Below are 19,248 nucleotides of genomic sequence, written 5' to 3'. Positions count from 1 at the left end.
TGGAGCTTGTCAGCAACTGGCGCGCTCTCAACCCTCGCGGGGACCCAAGCGCCTCTCCCCGGAACACATTCCTGGGGTGACCAGGGGTTAGCAGGAGGAAGGCCCTCCGGGAACCCCCAAGAGGCCCCCGCACTGCGGGCAGCACCCCGCCTCTCCTCTCCGAGTCCACTCCGGCCCGCTCCCTGCCCCTGAGCCAAGTCCCGGGAGCCTGTCGGAGCCCTAGGGAGACCCCATGCCAGTCACCCTCTCTCCCAGCTCGTGCGCCCAGCTCCTGAGCCGCAGGCCCGCTGCCCGCGCTCCAGCCCCGCAGGCGGAGCCCAGCCTCGCCCGGTCCCTCCGGCGTCGGGCCCCCGCGCGGCCTACCTGGTGCCGTCGGAGCCCCGCGCACGGATTCCCGAGCCGGCCCCGCTTCGCCGCGAGACTCCTTCCTGGGCCCACCGGTCGCGGGCCGCGGGCCAGTCGAGGCGGGTTATATGCAGGCGCGAGGGGCGGGCGTTAGCACCTTCCTGGGCCCGCGGGGAAGCGCGGAGCGGCTGGACCAGGCCGGGGCCAAGGCTGCGCCGGGCGCTCCGCTCCCCGCCCCCCCAGCTGGCCGAGTCCGAGTCCGGGACCCGCGGCGCGCTCCGCCCCGCTTCCTTCCCGCCGCCTTTTGGCGCGTGTCACTCCCGCAGAGCCCGGGACTCCTGGCTAGACGGCGGTCGGGCGCGGGGTCCTCCTGCTGGAGAGACTGGACCGCGGCCCTCCGTCGGCTTGGGGGCGCGGGCAAGGGCGCGGGAGCCGGGGAGGAGGGGGTGCGGGGGCAGGTTTGCAGACTCCGCGTCCCGACGCCTTCCTTTCCCCAGACGCCGCATCTTCCCCGACACCCTGGTCTCTCCTGTCCACCCCCACGGGCGCTGGGCTCCTCCGCGCTCGGGGCGCTAGGAATCCACGGCGCGTAGGGTCGGGGGACACCGCCGCGATCAGCGGAGTATCCACACTGGCTGTGGCCTGCTGGGTACATGGGTGAGGGTCCGGGACCCAATGCTGGGGGTCGGATGGAGCCGTTTTCGTCCGGGTGGCTCCAGCGGGGCTCCTCCCCCAAGGAGGGCGCGCCACCCACCCCGCTCACCGAGTCCAGGTCACGACCGCGCCCCGGCCCCGCGCGGCTTTGGGGATCCGCCGGGACCCTCTGGGCGTGACTCTCTCCTCCCCAGCCCGCGCTCCTCCAGGGCGGAGGTTGGGTTCCATGGCACCTACGGCGCAACTCCGGACGCAAACGCTCCCGCGTCTGGTCCGGCACCCTGCTCCCTCCCGGGCCGCCGCCTCCAGGCCTGGGGCGGCGGATTGTGTTGTGTTGACTCAGGTGCGCGCAGGTGTCCACGGCAACACGTGCGTCGTGCGCCGGGAATTGCTCGCTGCGCCCAGAGCCTGCCTCAGGCCACGGTTTCCCCGGGGCCTGCGTCGCCCGCGGCTTCAAGTAGGACGAGTTTCGAGCGGCTTTCTGGTGCTCCTGCGACCGGTTATCTCCCTTTGAACCGATGCCCCCAGGCTAGGGTGACCCTCGCGTCAGTGTCGTCCGTGGAACTGCGCGCGAGCCGGGCTGGCGAAGACCGCGTTCCCTGGCCGCACGGGCCTGCGCCTCACCTGGCGCTCGGCTAACTTCCACGCGCCTTTATTGTTCACCTACTGTTTGCGAGGCGGTGGGGAAACGGAGGAATCCCGCACAGGGGTTGATATGGCCGGGGACAGTAAAGGCCGGCACCAGGGAGCGGGGCGCGTGCAAGCACCCCTTACCCGTTCTTTCTGGGAAGGTGGGGGTGGGGGGCGTTCTCAGGGAGCAGCCCCTCGGCTGGGCGCGCGAGGTGCCAGGAGGACTCCGGCGGTCCAAGTTCTCAGGACGCAAGGTTGGGCGCGGGGGCAGGGTGCGCGCGATCTGGCGGGCTTCGGAGGTGCCGGGGGGGTGGGGGGGGCTGGAGGGGGTCGCCCTCGGCGGCGGAGTGGGGGAGATGGGGGGCTAGGCGTCCCGAGTGGCCGAGAGGACAAGGCGCGCGCGCCCAGGGGTGGGTAGCAAAGTCCGCAAAGCCAGCGCGCACCCAGGTGCTCGCTCCGTCGTCCCAGCGCACAGGTGTGCGTTCCATGGTTGGCCCGTGAGCGCGGTCCGCGCGCTCCCCCTGCAGAGTAGACGTCAGATTCGTTCACCCCGGATCCGAGCAGCCCCCGAGAGCGAGTGGGGGACTCGCTGCAGACCGGTAGCCGATTTCGCAAAACAAACAAACAAACAAACAAAACTACAAAGAAAATCGAATGTGTATACACCATGTACAAAATATATGTACATACGCTATTATATATTTACATGTTTGTATGTAAGTATATTTACGCATAAACGTATTTACGCAGAAGTATAAATACCTAAATATAAATACGCAGCACATAGAACTCCCAGTTAAATTTAAATTTCAGATTAACGGGTAATTTTTTAGTAGAAGTATGTCCCAGGCAGTGTTCGGGAACATACTTATACTAAAAAGGATTCGTTATTTATCTGGAATTCAAATGTAAGTGCGGGTCCTGCAGTGTATTTGGCAACCCTGGCTGGAGAGAGGCCCGGAGAAAATCCCGGATCGCAAGAAGCGCGGCGGCGCCTCGAGAGCGAACTACAAGCCCCACAATGCCACGCGGGGCGTCCGGGCCCTGATAGGCTGCGGCGCGCTTCCCGCCCTGCGTCACTTCCGGGCGCGGGACGGGCGGTTGCGGCTGATGCCACGGGCTCCGCGGCGGGCCGGGCGCTGCGGAGGGGCCGCTATGAACTTCTCCGAGGTGTTCAAGCTCTCGGGCCAGCTCTGCAAGTTCTCCCCGGACGGCAAGTACCTGGTGAGCGGCCGCGGGGCCTGGGCGAGGGCGCGCGCCCCGCGGGGGCCCGGAGAGGGGGGCGGGGGCGGCCGCGGGGCCGGGGTGGAGGCAGCTGGGGGTCCGCGGGGGCGGGGCGCGGGCCGGGGGCCGGAACAGGTGACCTGGGCACAGCACCTGGGCAGGTGCAGCAGACGGGGCACCTGGGCCCAGGACCTGGGCAGGTGCAGCAGACGGGGCACCTGGGCAGGGGCAGCAGACAGGTGACCTGGGCACAGCACCTGGGCAGGGGCAGCAGACAGGTGACCTGGGCACAGCACCTGGGCAGGTGCAGCAGACGGGGCACCTGGGCCCAGGACCTGGGCAGGTGCAGCAGACAGGTGACCTGGGCACAGCACCTGGGCAGGTGCCGCAGACAGGTGACCTGGGCACAGCACCTGGGCAGGTGCAGCAGACGCGGTACCTGGGCAGGGGCAGCAGACAGGTGACCTGGGCACGGCACCTGGGCGTCCACCCATCAAAGGCAGATAAAAGCAGTGCTTTTTTTACACATTGGAGGACACAGGAGACAGCAGCTCGTTGTTCTTGTTTTGCCACAAAAAGGCAAATACACAATTTTGTCGGCTGTAAGGGGGGCAGTGGGGCAGCCAGTTTTTGACGTCTTTTCCAGCCCTCTTTCCTGGCTCTACCACATGCCAAATACACGATTTAACCAACTGGCATCTGTGTCCAGATGAGGATAGTTGTCTGCGCCACTGAGGTTCAAGCTTTTCATTCCAGGGGTAGCAGAATGGTGCTGAAGTCACAGAGCTGTCCCGTACACGAAACCTATGTTTCGAAAAATATACTAACGAGACCAGTGTATGTCCTCAGAATTGTGGGGTGGGGGTCGGGTGGTGGGTGGGAGGTAATTGTCACTGGAAAACCATTAAGAAAAAAAGAATCACACCTTATACAAAGTGTTCTTAGTTTCATTTATCCTCTGTTGACTGACACTTCATGGTTCTGTTTCCGTTTGAGCCGTTACCAACATTCCTTTTATTCTTGTCTAGGTCTTTGAAAACATGACATGATTGCCTTCTTTATGGAGGTATTATTCAAAGCCATATGAAATAGCGTTCAGCTACAAAATGTAAAACGTTCTTTAGCTTAGAGGGCACTCCAAAAACCTCAGTACATTTTTCAAAGTGACCCCCTCCCATAGATTAGTTTTTGAAAAACCATTTATGAAAATTCCAGCGAGTGATAAGAGACGAAAATTACATTTCTGCTTACTTTTGCTATTTCTTTGATTTTTACACTCTGTTGATCAACTTGATGGTCATGTTAGTGGAATCCTGTTTTTCAAAACTCTTATGTTAGCCCTGGCCAGTGTGGCTCAGTTGGTTGGGCATCTTCCCATGCACCTAAAGGTTGCTGGTTCGATTCCCAGTCAGGGCACATGCTCTGGTTAAGGCCTGATCCCTGGTAAGGGGCGTGCAGGCTGCAGGTGATTGATATTCCGATCTCCCATCCATGTTTCTCTCTCTCCCTCTTCCTTCCTCTCTCTCTAAAAATCAACAAAAAGTCTTAAAACAAACAAACAAACAAACCAAAAAAATCCAACCCTCTGTCTTAAATACTGGAGAAGATAGGTCCATGTTGCCATTTTTAATATCTTGCAACAGATTTGATACTTTTTTCCCAAGAGTTGGTACAAATGTTCCATCTCATAGGCAATTCATTGTAACTGACACAGTATTCAAAGCTACAATGTGAAAAAATAAACATCCTGATACGTATTTGCTCTAAACGGCAACAGCCCTCCTTCCCTCGCTCCCTCTTTTATGGAAAACTCAGGTGGCTTTTTTTCTTAATGGAAGTTCATAAAACGCAAACCCATTACCTAGTTTGACGTTGGTAAGTACAAAAATGAAGTAATTAACATTCAGAAACGGGCTCTTGACTTCTATACTGCCGTGTAATCTACAGTCAGCAGAGGAGTATTCTCAGACAGAAGTTACTTGCTTGGATACGGATACTAACATGGACAGAGAAACTGTATCTTTCAGAAAACAGTATCGACACAAGCATTTTTATAGTCAGTACTGGAAGTAAGTCAAGGTGTGTAAGAAAAACCTCGTATACCCCCACCTCCTTACCGTCACACGACTACCCACAGCACTTCTGGTCTCCAAATGTGTGGGGGTCCCCCTCCCCCCCCGACCAAGCGGTTCTGTGGCACCAGCCGGCTGTCCTACCTCTTCACTCAGTTCTGACACTGTCTACCTGGAGAGCATCCGATCCCACAGGTGAAGGGCTCAGTCCCACACGACTGCCCCCAGTCAGATGCCAGTTGCAAGTCCGACTTTGCTACACATGGGAGGTTCCCACGACCCCTTCCTCTGGTTCGATGTAATTCGCTAAAGCAGCTCGTAGGACTCGGAACCGGTAACTTGTGTCACCAGTTTATTAACGGATGTGATGAAGGATACGTCCTTCATCTGGATGAACAGCCAGATGAAGAAAGACGTAGGGTGGGGTCGGGAGCATCCCGAGTGCAGGAACTTCTGTCCCCCCGAAGTTGGGGTGGTCACCCTCCCTGTGTGGATGTGTCCCCCACCTGGAGGCTCTCTGAACCCTGCACTCCTGGGGGTTTTATGGTTTCTCACATTGGCACCATCCATCACTCACTCCACTTTCAGCCCTTTTCCCTTCCCAAGGGAATGAGGGATGGGGCTGAAGTTCCAGACTTCTAGTGACCTGGTCTTTCTGGTGACCGGCCCCCATCCAGGAGCCACCCAGAGTCCCCTCGTTAGAACAAAAGATGCCTCGTCACCCAGGAGGTTACAAGGGTCTCAGGAGCACTGTGCTAGGACCTGGGGCAGAGGCCATATATATTTTCTTTTATCTCACAGAAGGCAAACGAGCACTTATGATGCATCCTTACATTTGCAGGATTTGAAACTCATGCATTGACTTTCTGTTGGTTTGGCTCAAGAGTTGGGCTTGTACAAAAGGGAGCTATCGTTTCTGTGGTCACTCACCAACAGCCGTGAGGCCGTGACCCTGTGACCCTGCGCCCGGCAGACTGTGTGCCGGTGACAAAGAGGAGAGGATTCAGCTCACAGCCGATTCTCCCGGAGCTTGTCCTGCTTACGTTTAGCTTTGTCCTGTCAGTAAGGACGGAGCAGAAAATTACTTAAGTGGAGAGTTTTAAAATAGTACTTTATGCTGAAGTATAACAGTTTCAGCCCCTGGTTTGCATTTTTCGACTGTCTCTTTATTAACCCATTTTCCGAATGGGCTGCGTAATTGACGGTGGACATGGAACCATCTTGATAGAAGCCAGGTCAGACCAGAGAGGAGGAAGCGGGATTCCTGGCGCAGGGCGAGCCTCTTCCCGAAGCTCCTCTTGGGCTCCTCAGGGCTGCTTTTCTCTGTTTCTTTAGGCCTCCTGCGTCCAGTACCGCCTGGTGGTCCGGGAGGTGCGCAGCCTTCAGGTCGTCCACCTGTACACATGCCTGGACCAGATCCAGCACGTCGAGTGGTCGGCCGACTCCCTCTTCATCCTGTGCGCCATGTACAAGCGGGGGCTGGTGCAGGTATGCCTGGGGGGGGTGCAGGTATGCTGGGGGGGGGCTGGTGCAGGTATGTGGGGGGGCTGGTGCAGGTATGTGGGGGGGCTGGTGCATGTATGTGGGGGGTGCTGGTGCAGGTATGTGGGCGGGGCTGGTGCAGGTATGTGGGGGGGCTGGTGCATATGTGTGGGAGGGCTGGTGCAGGTATGTGGGGGGGGCTGGTGCAGGTATGTGGGAGGGCTGGTGCAGGTATGTGGGGAGGCTGGTGCAGATATGTGGGAGGGCTGGTGCAGGTATGCGGGGGGGGCTGGTGCAGGTATGCTTGGGGGCTGAGGGGCTGGTGCAGGTATGTGGGAGAGCTGGTGCAGGTATGCGGGGGGGCTGGTGCACATATGTGGGGGGGCTGGTGCAGGTATGCGGGGGGGCTGGTGCAGGTATGCGGGGGGGCTGGTGCATGTATGTGGGGGGGCTGGTGCAGGTATGCCTAGGGGCTGAGGGGCTGGCGCAGGTACACTGAGGGGTGTGGGGTGCCGGCCCAGAGGCCATCCCCAGGAATGAGTCGGACGGGATGACTGTTCTCTACCCTTCTGGTTTGGAAAGTTTAGGGCAGTGACCCTCAAAGCCAGCTGGGGTTTGAAAATTGTAGTAGTTCTGTAGTTCAAGTACTTTCAGAATGAGAAAACACTTAACTGTTCTGCATCTGTCACCAAATGTAATTCAGCGACAGGAAGGGCTTGCAGACCAAGCCCGGTGTCCTGGACACGGTGCATTTGGGAAGCTCTAAGGCACGGTGTTCCGTCTCAGGGCCTAACTAGGTGAGGCTTAGGGAGGCGAAGGAAGACACCTTTAAAACCACAGCAAAATGAACCCCCGAGAAGCGTGGTGACTTGGGGTGCGGCCTGGCACTGCCCAGCGTAGTGAGAGATGGGTAACACTGTCCTGTTTGACTCTGCCGTTGTTTTAAGCCGTGTTGCTGCCCTGGCTCACCTGGGCCTGTGTGTCTCTCTCGTGAGCCCAGGTGTGGTCGCTGGAGCAGCCCGAGTGGCACTGCAGGATCGACGAGGGCTCCGCGGGGCTGGTGGCTTCCTGCTGGAGCCCCGATGGGCGCCACATCCTCAACACCACCGAGTTCCACGTGAGTGGCCCCCGCCCCCGCCCCCTGCACAAGGACACGACTCCTGCCCCTGACCCCAGAGGCGGGCTGGGCGCCTGAGCGCGGGCGACCTGCGGAGAGGGACTTATTTACATTCAGGTTGCCAGAGCCCCTGAGTGGTGTTATGTCATCTTTCTATCGGTTTTAAAGAGAAATGGACAGATTTTTTAAAATAAACCTTAAATTACATTTTAAGGATTTAAATGGCTCCTGTGAGTTAGCCCTAGAGGGTGCTTCAGTGTGAACTGACTCACATCTTCCATGGGCGCCTGGCCTGGGGTGTTTGTAAGCGGGTTGTTGGTTTGTCCCTCCAACACCTTCTCTGCTCTGCGGGGCCCGGCCGGGGCTCTGAGCGGGGGGCGGATGTGCGAGGTCCCACAGCAAACCCTCGGAGCTCGGGCGGTGCGTCCCTCTCACAACGTACCAAGTGAGGGACCGGCGTGTGCGAGGTGCTTGGTGTCTGCAGCATGTTTTTGAAACACGGAAACATGCGCGAAGCTCCTGTGCTATTTCGAGGCGGCACTCGGGCCCCGGCATTGGGCCCTAAACCCAGATTGCCGTCGGCTGTCTCGGGCTGCTGGCTGCGTGGACGCCCCTGACTCTAGGCTCTGCTGGGCACAGGCTCGCACGTGGGTGGGGCCACATTAATTCCCAGAGTGACCTCGGGGTCACTCGGCTTTTCAGGGGGCACCCCCTGGGGTAAGTTCTCTGTCCAGCTGGGAGGGGTCAGCTGGGTGAACCGCCTCAGGCAGCTGTGTGGCTTCTTGTATTTTGTTTCAGTTTTCAGACTCCTGAAATCTAGTGCCTGCTGATGTGTTGTCGGGGAAATTGGGGTGTCCCCTTCCCTACTGGGCACTGGGGGTGGGGCCCTTATGATATCTCAAGAAAAAGAATTTTCTGAGACTCTCACAGGAGGATGAGTGGTTTTTATTTGTGTGGAATTATATCCCTGGTTTCCAAAGTCCCATTCTAGTCCTAGAGGTGTATCTGGGGCTTCAGTAGAGCTGGAAGCAAAGCCAGTGTCCAGAGTTTCTGTTCCTCGTTGCAGCCAGGTCCAGTTTCCTGGAAAGCTGCCCAGGTGACATTCCTATGGTATTGGGCCTTCCCTTCGCTCCTCTCCAGCTATTACTAACTAGGTTAGTGACGGCAGTGCCACTGATCCAGGCGGTCGGAGGCCGAGGCAGCAAGCGAAGGGCTCCTGGCCTCTGCACCGGCCACGCCGACGTGTTAAAGGTGCTCCCGACGCGGCTTCTCAGAGACGCCTGGAGCTTTCCCTGGAGCCCCGTGGAACAGCCCCGGTACCCAGGATTCGCGGGCCACCATCCCGCCTCGAGCTGGCACGCGGCGTGGGCCTCTGCCTCCTACAGGGCAGCGTGAGGGGGACTGTGCCCGGGGACAGCGTGAGGGAGAAATGTTGTGGTCGTTGGACAAGGCTCAGTGAGCCAAGACAGGAAGCGCGTGGGCGCAGCCGGCCGGGGAACAGGAAGCCCAGGCCCCAGCGCCTTGGCCCCTCCTGCAGCCAGTGTCCCCAGGGGCCTGCGTGCGGCGCATTTCGTGTTAGCGCCCAGGGTGCTGAGGATACACTGTGTCTCCTACAGCCCGCGTGGGGCGCCCTCTCCGGGATGTGACCTGGGGCTTTGCCTGGCGTTGGGGTGGCTCGGAGCAATCGCCGGCCCAGTGCAGCCGCTGTGGGGCTGCACTGGGTTTAGTTTTCATTTCCCTGCTGGTCACGAGGAGAGCTTTCCTGCCTTGTTTACACATGTGTGCACACGCACACGCACACACAGCTTACACGTGTGCCTCAGGATCACATGGTTACAGCGGTGGGGTTTTTTTTATGGTTTGTGTAGTTTGTGTCTAAAGAAACCCCCGGCCAGCCTGTGTTTTCCAGCGAGTCGTGGTCTGGCTCCTTAGCGTCGCTGTGAGGCCGGCGCGGGATCATATCCATCCCCGCCCCGCGCCTCGTCAGAGCCGTCCCCTGGCTGTGTGGGTCTGTGTTGGATCCTGCCTTGTCCCTCCGTCTGTCTGTCTGTCTCTGTGCCAGCACCACGCTCTCCTGACCACTCGGCTCTGTCGTAAGTCTGGAATCCGGAGCCGGTGGGAGTGTCCCAGTTTTGTCTTTTCTGAGCCGTTTCGGCCGTGCCGGGTCCTTTGTGTTTCCATGTCTGTCTGAGAAGGAATTTGTCAGTCTCTGTGAAAACACCGCCGGTGTTCCCGGCTGAGGTCGCACTGACCCAGAGACCACTTTGGGGGACTGCAGTCCGGGCAGTACTGAGTCTCGGGGCCCACAAGCGTGCGTCCCTTCCCGCTGCAGTCTCCGCCTTCTTCCGAAACCATGTTTTTAGGCGTAGATCTTGCACGTGTCTTATAAAGCTCGGGGCTGTCTGCCTGTGGAAAGCCCGCTCAGCATCTGACCTCAGCGTGTCCACTTGCAGCAAAACGGAGAATCGAGAATCACGTTTCCCACCGAGGGGCCCCGGCTGCTCTTGGGGCCGTGCTGGCATCAGCTTTCCAGACACTGCCTTAAAGTGGGAAACGTCACTTTGAGTATTTTGCTTAAGTCCTGGAGTTTTCCCATTTTCCAGCAGCCACAATGAGGTAATCGAGACGAGCTTACTTTTTACGGCAGAAAACTTGAGAGTATTATGGAAAAGGGGGTGAGGAAATTAACTTTTTTAAAAGCTAAAGTTTTCTCTCAATAAAATGTGGAGATGCTCAAAAGTGCGCGGGCCCAGGAGCCTGTGGTGCAGTCCCTGGGCCGGGTCGGAATCGGGGCCGGGAGGCCGTGGCCACCTTCACGCTCCGTGAGCAGCGCAGCCTGTTTTGCATCCTGTCCCCCTTTGAGTCAGGGCTGTGGGAGGGCCCCGAGGCCCTGCGGCGAGTGCGGTGGGAGCCCCGCTACGTCCCAGTCGGATCTGGTGTGTAGCGAGCCCGCCTTTGTGGGAACTGCTTCTCCTCTTGTGTTGCCGGAGTTCATAGAACTTATGCCTCTTTCACGTTAGATTTGTTAAAGTTGCAAACAGTCGTCTTTTTAAACTTTTTTGATGGGGGTGGGAGGGTAGAAATCAGGCTGGCAGTGTGTGTGCCAGCTCAGTCAGGGGTGCTCTGTGGCAACGCCCGAGTCCCGCTGCTGAGAGCCCCGTGTCTCGGGAAGTGAGTTTTCTAGGCATTCTGCCCGCCCTGGGGTGCAGGAGGGGGTCGGCTTCCAGGTGGCGCTGGGCCTGGGTGTCACAGGTGGATCCTTAGTGCCCGACCTGCCCCTCGCCTCAGCTGCACCTGGCAGCCTCCGCGAGCCCCGCTCCTGGTGGGTCTGCTCTCCGCAGCAGCGTTTCCAACCTTCCCTCCTGGTGCCAGGTGAGCCTGCAGAGGCAGTGAGGACACCAGGGACCCTTCCAAGAAGGAAGATGGAATCCGCTCCTCCCGCCTGCCACACGGGAACCAGGGCCTGGTCTGCCGGCATCGCCTGGTGCAGGCCGCAGTGCCCTGCACGTCACTTCTTAGGAGGTCCTGCGTTTTCTTAGCTACACTCATCTGACCAAAAGCGGCCCTTGGGCCCATTCCTCGCTACTGCAGGCCTGTGACACAGACGTCACTGTTCACCACGGTGCTGTCCGGGGCGTCCTGCGGAGCAGCTGTGGGCGTCTCTGTGCACCTGGCAGAGCAGCTGCAGGGCCGGCTCAGCTCTCACCAGGTGGAAGGGCACGGAGAGAGTTTCCAGAAACAGAAGTTCAGGTCAGGGGTGATCGTGTGCGTTCAGGCCCCACGGGGAGACTGGGGGAGAGGGGCTAGGAGGCCCTTAATCTCAGTGTGGAAGTAGCAGGCGTTTTGAGTTAAAGGGCAATAGTTAAAGGCCACGACTCACGCCCCCACTTCAGGTGCGTCTTCCTAAGCACGGGGTCCACCCCACCGCCAGGCTCGCTCCGTCCCCTTGACCTGCCTGTGGCGGGGAGGGGACGGGAAGACGGACGTGTGCCCACAGCGGTGCCTCCCGAGATCCTTGGAGGGAGTGGCGGTCGGCATCCCTCAGTGGTTTCGGGGTGCACCTCTTGCCTTGGGTGGGCCACCGCTCACGGCCTCCCAGGGGGCACGGAGCCAGGCAGGCTCCACAGCGAGAGGAGACAGTGCCCCACGTGCTCCCGGCTGACGATGTTCCTCAGAACAGGGACCACGTCCGTCTGTCCGTCACTGTGTGCCAGCCGATCGCTCAGAAACTGAGCTAAACGGCATCTACATTGTAACTCTGTGTATTGATTTAACTTTGTGTCACTCAAATGATATTGTTACAAAGTGACAGCAACACGGAGGGCGCTGAGCCGACCGTGAGGACAGTGAGGGGTGAGCCCTGTGCCCTCGAGGGAGAGCCCCTGGCACCGGCGACCCCGTTTCCTCTGCGGCCGGGCCCGGCTCTGTCCGCTTCCCCTCGGAAAGTGTAACCGTGCCCGTCGCCTCTCTCCCCTTCTCCCCACAGCTGCGGATCACCGTCTGGTCCTTGTGCACGAAATCCGTCTCTTACATCAAGTACCCGAAGGCCTGCCAGCAGGGTGAGCCCCGCAGAGAACTCGAGCCGGCCCCGGTGCTCGGTTCAGGCTCTTTGATCTTCTATTGGGGGGATTTCAGGCGTGGCCGCAGGGGCCTCAGCAGCCGTGCGTCCGCTCACGGCGTCTTCCTCCTCTGTGCCCCTGAGCCCCGGGCTATTTTATCTCCTTCCTCAACCCCCAGATTACTTTATATCTCCCTCAAACCCCCGGATTATTTCATCTCCCCTGAACCCCCGGATTATTTTATCTCCCCCCTGGATTATTGTATCTCCCCTGAACCCCTGTATTATTTTATCTCCCCCGAACCCCAGGATTATTTTATCTCCCCCCTGGATTATTGTATCTCCCCTGAACCCCTGTATTATTTTATCTCCCCCGAACCCCAGGATTATTTTATCTCCCCCCTGGATTATTGTATCTCCCCTGAACCCCTGTATTATTTTATCTCCCCCGAACCCCAGGATTATTTTATCTCCCCCCTGGATTATTGTATCTCCCCTGAACCCCTGTATTATTTTATCTCCCCTGGATTATTTTAAAGCATGTCCCCGACCTCCTAGTGCCCATCTGTAAATATTCCCACGTGTCTCTGGAAGACGAGACCCCCTTTAAAACAGGCCACAGGGATCGGAGAGGGACATGAGGGACGGGGTTGACGTGTGATTCCCTTTCCGTCACAGGGCTGAGTTCAGGCCCCCCAGCTCCTGTCTGTCAGGGGCCCCCCTCACGCCTCGAATGCTGAACCTGAAATCTCTCCATCTCCTGTTGACTGATCTGATCTCTGTCGAGGGAGGTGGTGGCCTGTCCCGTCTGGACATCCCAGAGGGGGGCAAGCGACAGGTGTCCTCTGAGCCGTCGGGGGGATGGCAGCTCCAACGCAGCCGGTCCCCGGGGTGCCGCTGGACCACGAGGGCTCGTCATGACACTGCATCAAGTGTCTTGGTTTAGGAAACGGAAGCGTCACGTGGCTTCAACGGCTTCGCTTTTCCTCTGCTGCCGTCAGCAGCGTCGAGCCTGCGTTTGGCTGAGGGGCCGTGTGCATTTGTCGCCTGCTCCTGGGGTTCGGGTTCGAGGGCGGGTCTCTCCAGGCGGCGGGGGCGTTTCCGTGTGGGGACCACCCTCCGAGAGTCAGGTGCGCTTCCCGGGCGCGGGGGAGGGGGGTGCCCCTGGGCTCTGCCAGCTGAGACCTGGGAAATACAGTGTGACATTTCCAGGCTCTTATCCTAAGTCCTCTCCTTCCAAATAGTTAGATTGAGACGTAAAAATAGAAATGTAGCAACCGGCTGGCTTCCAGCCAGCCCAGCGCCCTGTGATTTGTCCTCTGAAAACGGGACAGCCCCCGGGGGCTGCGCCTTGCGGTGACGTGTGGGTCATCGGGCAGGTCACTGCGTCTCGCAGGCTCCGGCGGCTGCGGGCCCGTGGGAGCTCGGCCACGCTGCCGGGGTGACGCCGGGCCGCCGCCCTCTCCCCCGGGCCGCTGTGCCCGCCTGGGCTGCCCACCTTCTTCCTTGGAAACAGCCCCGGCCTGTCTCCGGTTCGGCTCCCCGGCTCCAGGCCCTCCTCTTCCCCGCAGGAATCGCCTTCTCACGGGATGGCCGCTACCTGGCCGTGGCCGAGCGGCGGGACTGCAAGGACTACGTCAGCATCTTCGTCTGCAGCAACTGGCAGCTGCTGCGGGTGAGCCGCACCCCCGCCGGGGACTGTCCTGCGCCCAGCGGTCAGGGAGCCGGCCTGTCCTTCGGGGCCGTGTGGGAAACGTGACCTCGGGTCTCTGAGGGCGGCGAGCCGCCGGTGACCCTGGGTGACACCCGCTGGCGAAGCGTCTGCGGGACGTGGTGGGGATGGTGGGGCCTGGGTGTGTTCAGGGTTAATGGGCCAGTACACGGGGCCCTTTCATTCTGCGTTAGTTTGATGGCACGTGCGGCTTTGCCAGGAAGAGCCGTGGACTTGACTCTGACACGGAGCTTCTACGTGGTGAGGCTCCTCCGGGGGCCGAGGACCCGGGGCTCTGAGCCCTGCTCGCAGGTGCTCACGCTGCAGGCAGGGCCGCGGCAGGGAGACCCCGGGAGCGATGTCAGGGCACAGGGAGGCCTCACCGGCTGTGCCCAGGGGAGAAGAGTCCAGGGCAGCAGTGGGCGGGCAGGAGCCCCACCACAGGCAGGCAGCGCCCCCGGCCGGCCCTGGCACCCCCGGCACTGCGGTGCGTATCGGCCAGGAAGGGCACCGTGGCCTTTCCTGTCCATTTCTGGAAAAGGAAGTTGTGTCTGGACGAGTTAAAAACATCAACCACGCGGTAACCGTGTGTCTGTGCTGGACAGAACTTCCGACCTAACCGGCTCTCCCTCTTCCCGCGGCAGCACTTTGACACGGACACGCAGGACCTCGCCGGCATCGAGTGGGCGCCCAACGGCTGTGTGCTGGCGGTGTGGGACACCTGTCTGGAGGTACGCGAGGCGCTCCTCCCTGGGCTCGCCCGCCGCCTTCTCGGTGCCTCGGCGCCATCACCACCGATCGATCGCCCCTTGTCCCCGAGACTCGGAGGGCGGTGCCCGCAGGCCTCCCCCACCGCAGCTGTCTGCCAGGCCGCACTCACCAGCGGCCGCCCGTCTCGCCTGCAGTATAAGGTCCTGCTCTACTCCCTGGATGGCCGGCTGCTGGCCGCGTACTGTGCTTACGAGTGGTCCCTGGGCATCAAGTCGGTGGCCTGGAGCCCCAGCAGTCAGTTCCTGGCCGTCGGGAGCTACGACGGGAAGGTGGGAAAGGGCACCCGGTGCGGTCAACCCCAGGGCAGGGCAGGCGTCCCCACGCGGTGTGTCTCATGCGCAGTCCTCCCCCAGGTGCGCATCCTCAATCACGTGACCTGGAAGATGCTCACGGAGTTCGGGCACCCTGCCGCCGTCGGCGACCCCAGAGTGGTACGTGGGCGCCCGTCTGTGTGAGCAGCACCGGGGAGGGGGGGCGAGCGCGTCTCACCTGACGCCGTGGGTGGTGAGGCAGGCGCTTCCGTCACTGGGGCCAGAGTGCGCGGAGGGCCTCCCGGCGTACGTGCGGCCAGTGCCCTGCTGCTCCTGCCTGCATTCCCACTGGACACCAAGCGGTGTCCTTGCCCTGTCGCCACCCCGGACGGCTCGTCTCAGATCTGCTCCTGCACAGTCCTGGGCCTCCTGCCCCCCAGCGCTGAGCAGTCTGCAGACAGCGCCCTGCCCCGCGGAGCGGGGGCGAGGGCTGGGGGAGCTGGTAGCTCCGCAGGGCGGGCAGGGTGCGGCCTGCCGGGGGGCGGACAGGGCAGACACCGGAGGACTGTGCAGTGGGGGGAGCGTGTCGGGCGGCGGGGACAGGAAGTGCAAAGGTCCTGAGGTGAGGGTGTGCGTCTGCTCATTCAGCACGTGCTGGGGGGACGGCTGGGGACACAGATAGAAGCCCTGGCCTTGGGCGTTTGCCCACCGATGGGAGACCTGAGTGAGAGACAGGGCAGCTGTGGTGAGCCCGTGGGGCTGCAGGGACAGTGTGAGGTCGGGTGGAGAGGGGGGAGGGAGCAGGGGCTACGGTGGCATCTTGAGGCACCTACAGGCCCCAGGGACGTGAGCCTGGGTGCGGCCCTTGGCCTGTCAGTTTCAGGTCCCAGGTTCCCCTCGTTCCCTGAGCCTCCCCCCACTGAGGTGCCTGTTTGCTCACCGGCCGACTGAACATGCAGCGGCCACCATCACCGCCTCCGTTCTTAGTGGGCTTGCGGGGAGCCCACCCTGAGAACCCACGAGGGAGTGGTGTCCCGTGTCCCCGTGTCCCGTGCCGGCAGTGGCAACGCCTGCCCCCCTGTCTTCCAGGTGGTGTATAAGGAAGCCGAGAAGAGCCCAAGGGGGTTGCTGGGCCGCCCCACCTGCCCGCCACCCAGGGCTGCCGAGAGCAAGTGTGAGCCCCTTTCCTGTTCTGTGAAAAAGAGGCCTCTGTCCGCGCACGTTTCAGAGGTCCTCTCTCCTTTCCCGGGACACCTCATGCCAGCGTCGCCACAGGGACCCCGTCGGCACCTGGGCATGGCGTTTGTTGTCAGCTCTGGAAATCCAAACTTGACAGCTGGCACTCTGAGGGCTTAGTTTAAGAACAATCCCCTCGGGCGAGCCAGACGGTCGGGAGGCAACAGCAGTGCAGGGCTGGCCAGCCCCTCGTGCGTGGGTCTCACCTGTGACGTGGGGTCAGACACGCTTTAAGTGGAGGCCCAGAGCATGGGCACAGCCCCAGCAGTGAGCGCCCATGGGGGGTTAGGGAGGGGACGGGGCGGCCGGAGGCAGTGAGTTCACACATCGGGCCATGATGTCTGCGGCCTCTTCTGGTTTCCTGATGCTGTTTCTCTCCGGGCAGCCTTTTCAGAAAGCTTTCGGTTTACATCAAAACAGGGCGGCACAGATTCTCCTGCCCCCACATGCACGGCTACCTCGCAGGGGGCATTTGTCACAGTGGGTGAACCTGTATTGACATGAAAAATAGCAGAGTACAGTCACTTCCCTAAAAGTTCTCTAACACGCTTTTTCTGCGTCTGAATGGTCCAGGCCCGAATGTTAGGGCGAGAAGCAGCCTGCTGTAAACAGATGCTGGGGGTGGGACCATGACAGGAAACACCGAGGCGTTGCAGCTGCGGAGATGGGGGGCAGAGGTGCTTCCCCGGTGGCCTCCTGACACCACAGCCAGCTCCCCGCCAGGCCCCTATGTCCCTGATGCTTTCAAGGTCACGTAACCTCTTCCTGCACCTGGACCTCGCAGACGGGGTCGGTCAGAGGCTCTGTCCCCATCAGGGTCAGGACCGCAGGCCACACAGCGTCTCAGGTGTGCGTGGCTGTGCTGAGATGCAATGTGTGTTCCAGATGAGATCGCCGCGGTGCCAGCGACCCTGCAGACTCTGAAACCCGCTGCCGACAGAGCAAACCCGAAGATCGGCATAGGTGCCCTGGCCTTCAGCCCCGACAGCTACTTCCTGGCCACGAGGAACGGTGAGTGTGCGGACACGCTGTGTCCTGTCCACGCAGCGTTCCCTTTGGTGCCCAGGACACTGACAGTTTGAAAGGAACATCAGCCGACAGGTTCCCTGCCCCCCTTTCTGCTGAAACGGCCCACGTTCCTCTACAGAAGCTTCCGGGGAGCCGGCTTTTGGGCCACTCTGCCCAGTGCCCGCTTCCTCTCCACTCATTCCGCCCTCCTGGTGAAGGACGGGTCCAGGCCCTGCTACAGCCGTGGCCTCTCTATATGAGGATTGTCAGGCCTGACCAGTGTGCTCAGTGGGTAGAACATCGGCCCACAGGCCTAAGGGTCACAGGTTCAATCCCTGTCGAGGGCAGGTCCCTGAGCTGCAGGAGGCAGCTAGTCGATGTGTCTCTCACATTGGTGCTTCTCTCTTGCCCCCCTCCCTCCCTTCCACTTTCTCTGAAAAGCAAGGGAAAAACATCCTCAGGTGAGAATTAACAACAAAAGGTTTTTACATTTTTAAAAGTTTTAAAAAACAAACAAACATGCCCATGTGGCCAGTAAGCCTGAGGGAGTGACTATGGGCCCCGGTGCAGACTTGGGAGCACGAGTCGGCCCAGGGCCCCGCGTCCACTGCCACCGCCACGAGTTCGTGTTGGCCGTAAGGTGTGTCAGAGCCCGGCAGGGCTGAGGCAGGAGCTCGGGGTGACGGCTGTGGCCTGTCCCCTGTCCTCAGACAACGTCCCGAACGCTGTGTGGGTCTGGGACATACAGAAGCTGCGGCTGTTCGTGGTGCTCGAGCAGCTGTTCCCCGTGCGCTCCTTCCAGTGGGACCCACAGCAGCCCCGGCTGGCCATCTGCTCAGGAGGCAGCAAGGTGTACCTGTGGTCGCCGGCGGGCTGCGTGTCCGTGCAGGTGCCTGGGGAAGGTGAGCCTGGGCCTCGGTGGGCGGGGAGGCCCGCGAGTGGAGGCGGTTTGGGGCTCTAGCTGGGTCACCCCGCCCTGTCCCTGCACCCACAGGACCCGGGCTGAGCTCACGCTGGGACCCTGGCCTCCCACCCTAACCCTCCTGCCACCGTCCTCCCCAGGTGACTTCCAGGTGCTCGCCCTCTGCTGGCATTTAAGCGGGGACTCGCTGGCCCTCCTCAGCAAGGACCACTTCTGCCTGTGCTTCTTGGAGACGGAGGACGGGGACGCCGCCCGTGGGAAGCTGGGCAGCCACACATAGGACTGTGCACGGGCGGCCACGGGAAGCGGAGGCAGGTGCAGGCGTGCCGGCCGTGGGAGAGGAGCTTCTCCGGGGCAGCTCCAACCACGGTGGTCCACGTGAGACAATTTGCTGTTACTTTTCTATAGCAAGACGTTCTTGTAAATATGTATGGTGTAAAACTGTAATTTTTGTTATTTAAATATTCACTAATTCATAGAAAGGCTGGTGCTGGTTTTCTTGGAGGGCTGGGTCACAAGGAGTTTTCCAGGTCAGCTTTAAGATTTTGGTTCACTGTGTTAGGGGGAAGAACTGAACCCCAAGCAGCCTGTCCCCGAGACAGACGCCCTGTTTTGGCTTTGAGCTGCCATCCTGTCACTGCAGGTTTGGGGACAGCGTGTGCTGGAATGCGGGGAGGGAGCCCATGCACCGAGGGTGTGCCACAAAGCGGGGCTGGTCAAGGTCAGTCCCCACCTGCGGAGTGGATTCCGCTGGGAGTCTGCACCCCGCTGTGGACCCAAACCCACCCGCCAGCTCCGATTCAGGTGCGTCTGACAGGCCACCAGGGGGAGGGAGGAGCACGACAGGTGCGTTCGGGTTCCAACCAGGAGTCCTTGTCCTGGTAGAGGCGACTGCACAGGCTGTCGTGTCCTGTAGAGTGGCCAGGCGAGGATCCCCGAGAACCCTCGTCACTACCTGACAGCAGGTGGCAGGCTCGCAAAGCGGGGACAGACACGGTCAAGCTTCAAAATGCAGTCCTGGGAGGGGTGACTTTCTTGGTGGTTGTGCTTCTTATAATAAGAACTTCGAAAGACGACCAACACCCAGTGGTTCTAAGTGTATTTACTACAAGACTGAAAGCAGGGGCTCAGGGCCAGCGAGCGCACAGGCCGCCTTCCGAGCACACAGGTGGCTACGCTGGGTCCTGTCCACCCCATACGGCCACCCCGGGGCTGGACACGAGGAAACTGGGGAGCCAGCACTCTTTCAACAGGTATATCAGCAAAC

The 19,248-nt window shown here is 60.4% G+C and overlaps 1 protein-coding gene across 1 annotated transcript; it reads left to right on the top strand.

Annotated features, from left to right (window-relative positions):
- Nucleotides 1–2,733: 2,733 nt before the first annotated feature.
- WRAP73 (WD repeat containing, antisense to TP73) lies at nucleotides 2,734–18,794 on the top strand. The gene is made up of 12 exons (XM_087820074.1): nucleotides 2,734–2,853; nucleotides 6,261–6,413; nucleotides 7,408–7,524; nucleotides 12,011–12,083; nucleotides 13,654–13,757; nucleotides 14,438–14,524; nucleotides 14,699–14,833; nucleotides 14,918–14,995; nucleotides 15,905–15,989; nucleotides 16,937–17,062; nucleotides 17,770–17,961; nucleotides 18,122–18,794. Exons 1-12 carry the CDS (start codon nucleotides 2,740–2,742, stop codon nucleotides 18,259–18,261), a joined length of 1,404 nt encoding a protein of 467 aa, XP_087676200.1. The 5' UTR covers nucleotides 2,734–2,739; the 3' UTR covers nucleotides 18,262–18,794.
- The last annotated feature ends 454 nt before the right edge of the window (nucleotides 18,795–19,248 follow it).

This window comes from Miniopterus natalensis, chromosome 9, assembly GCF_054644295.1.
Source record: "Miniopterus natalensis isolate mMinNat1 chromosome 9, mMinNat1.hap1, whole genome shotgun sequence".
Taxonomy (NCBI): domain Eukaryota; kingdom Metazoa; phylum Chordata; class Mammalia; order Chiroptera; family Miniopteridae; genus Miniopterus; species Miniopterus natalensis.
Note: the sequence above shows the minus strand (reverse complement) of the source record. Positions and strands in the feature narration are given on the sequence as shown.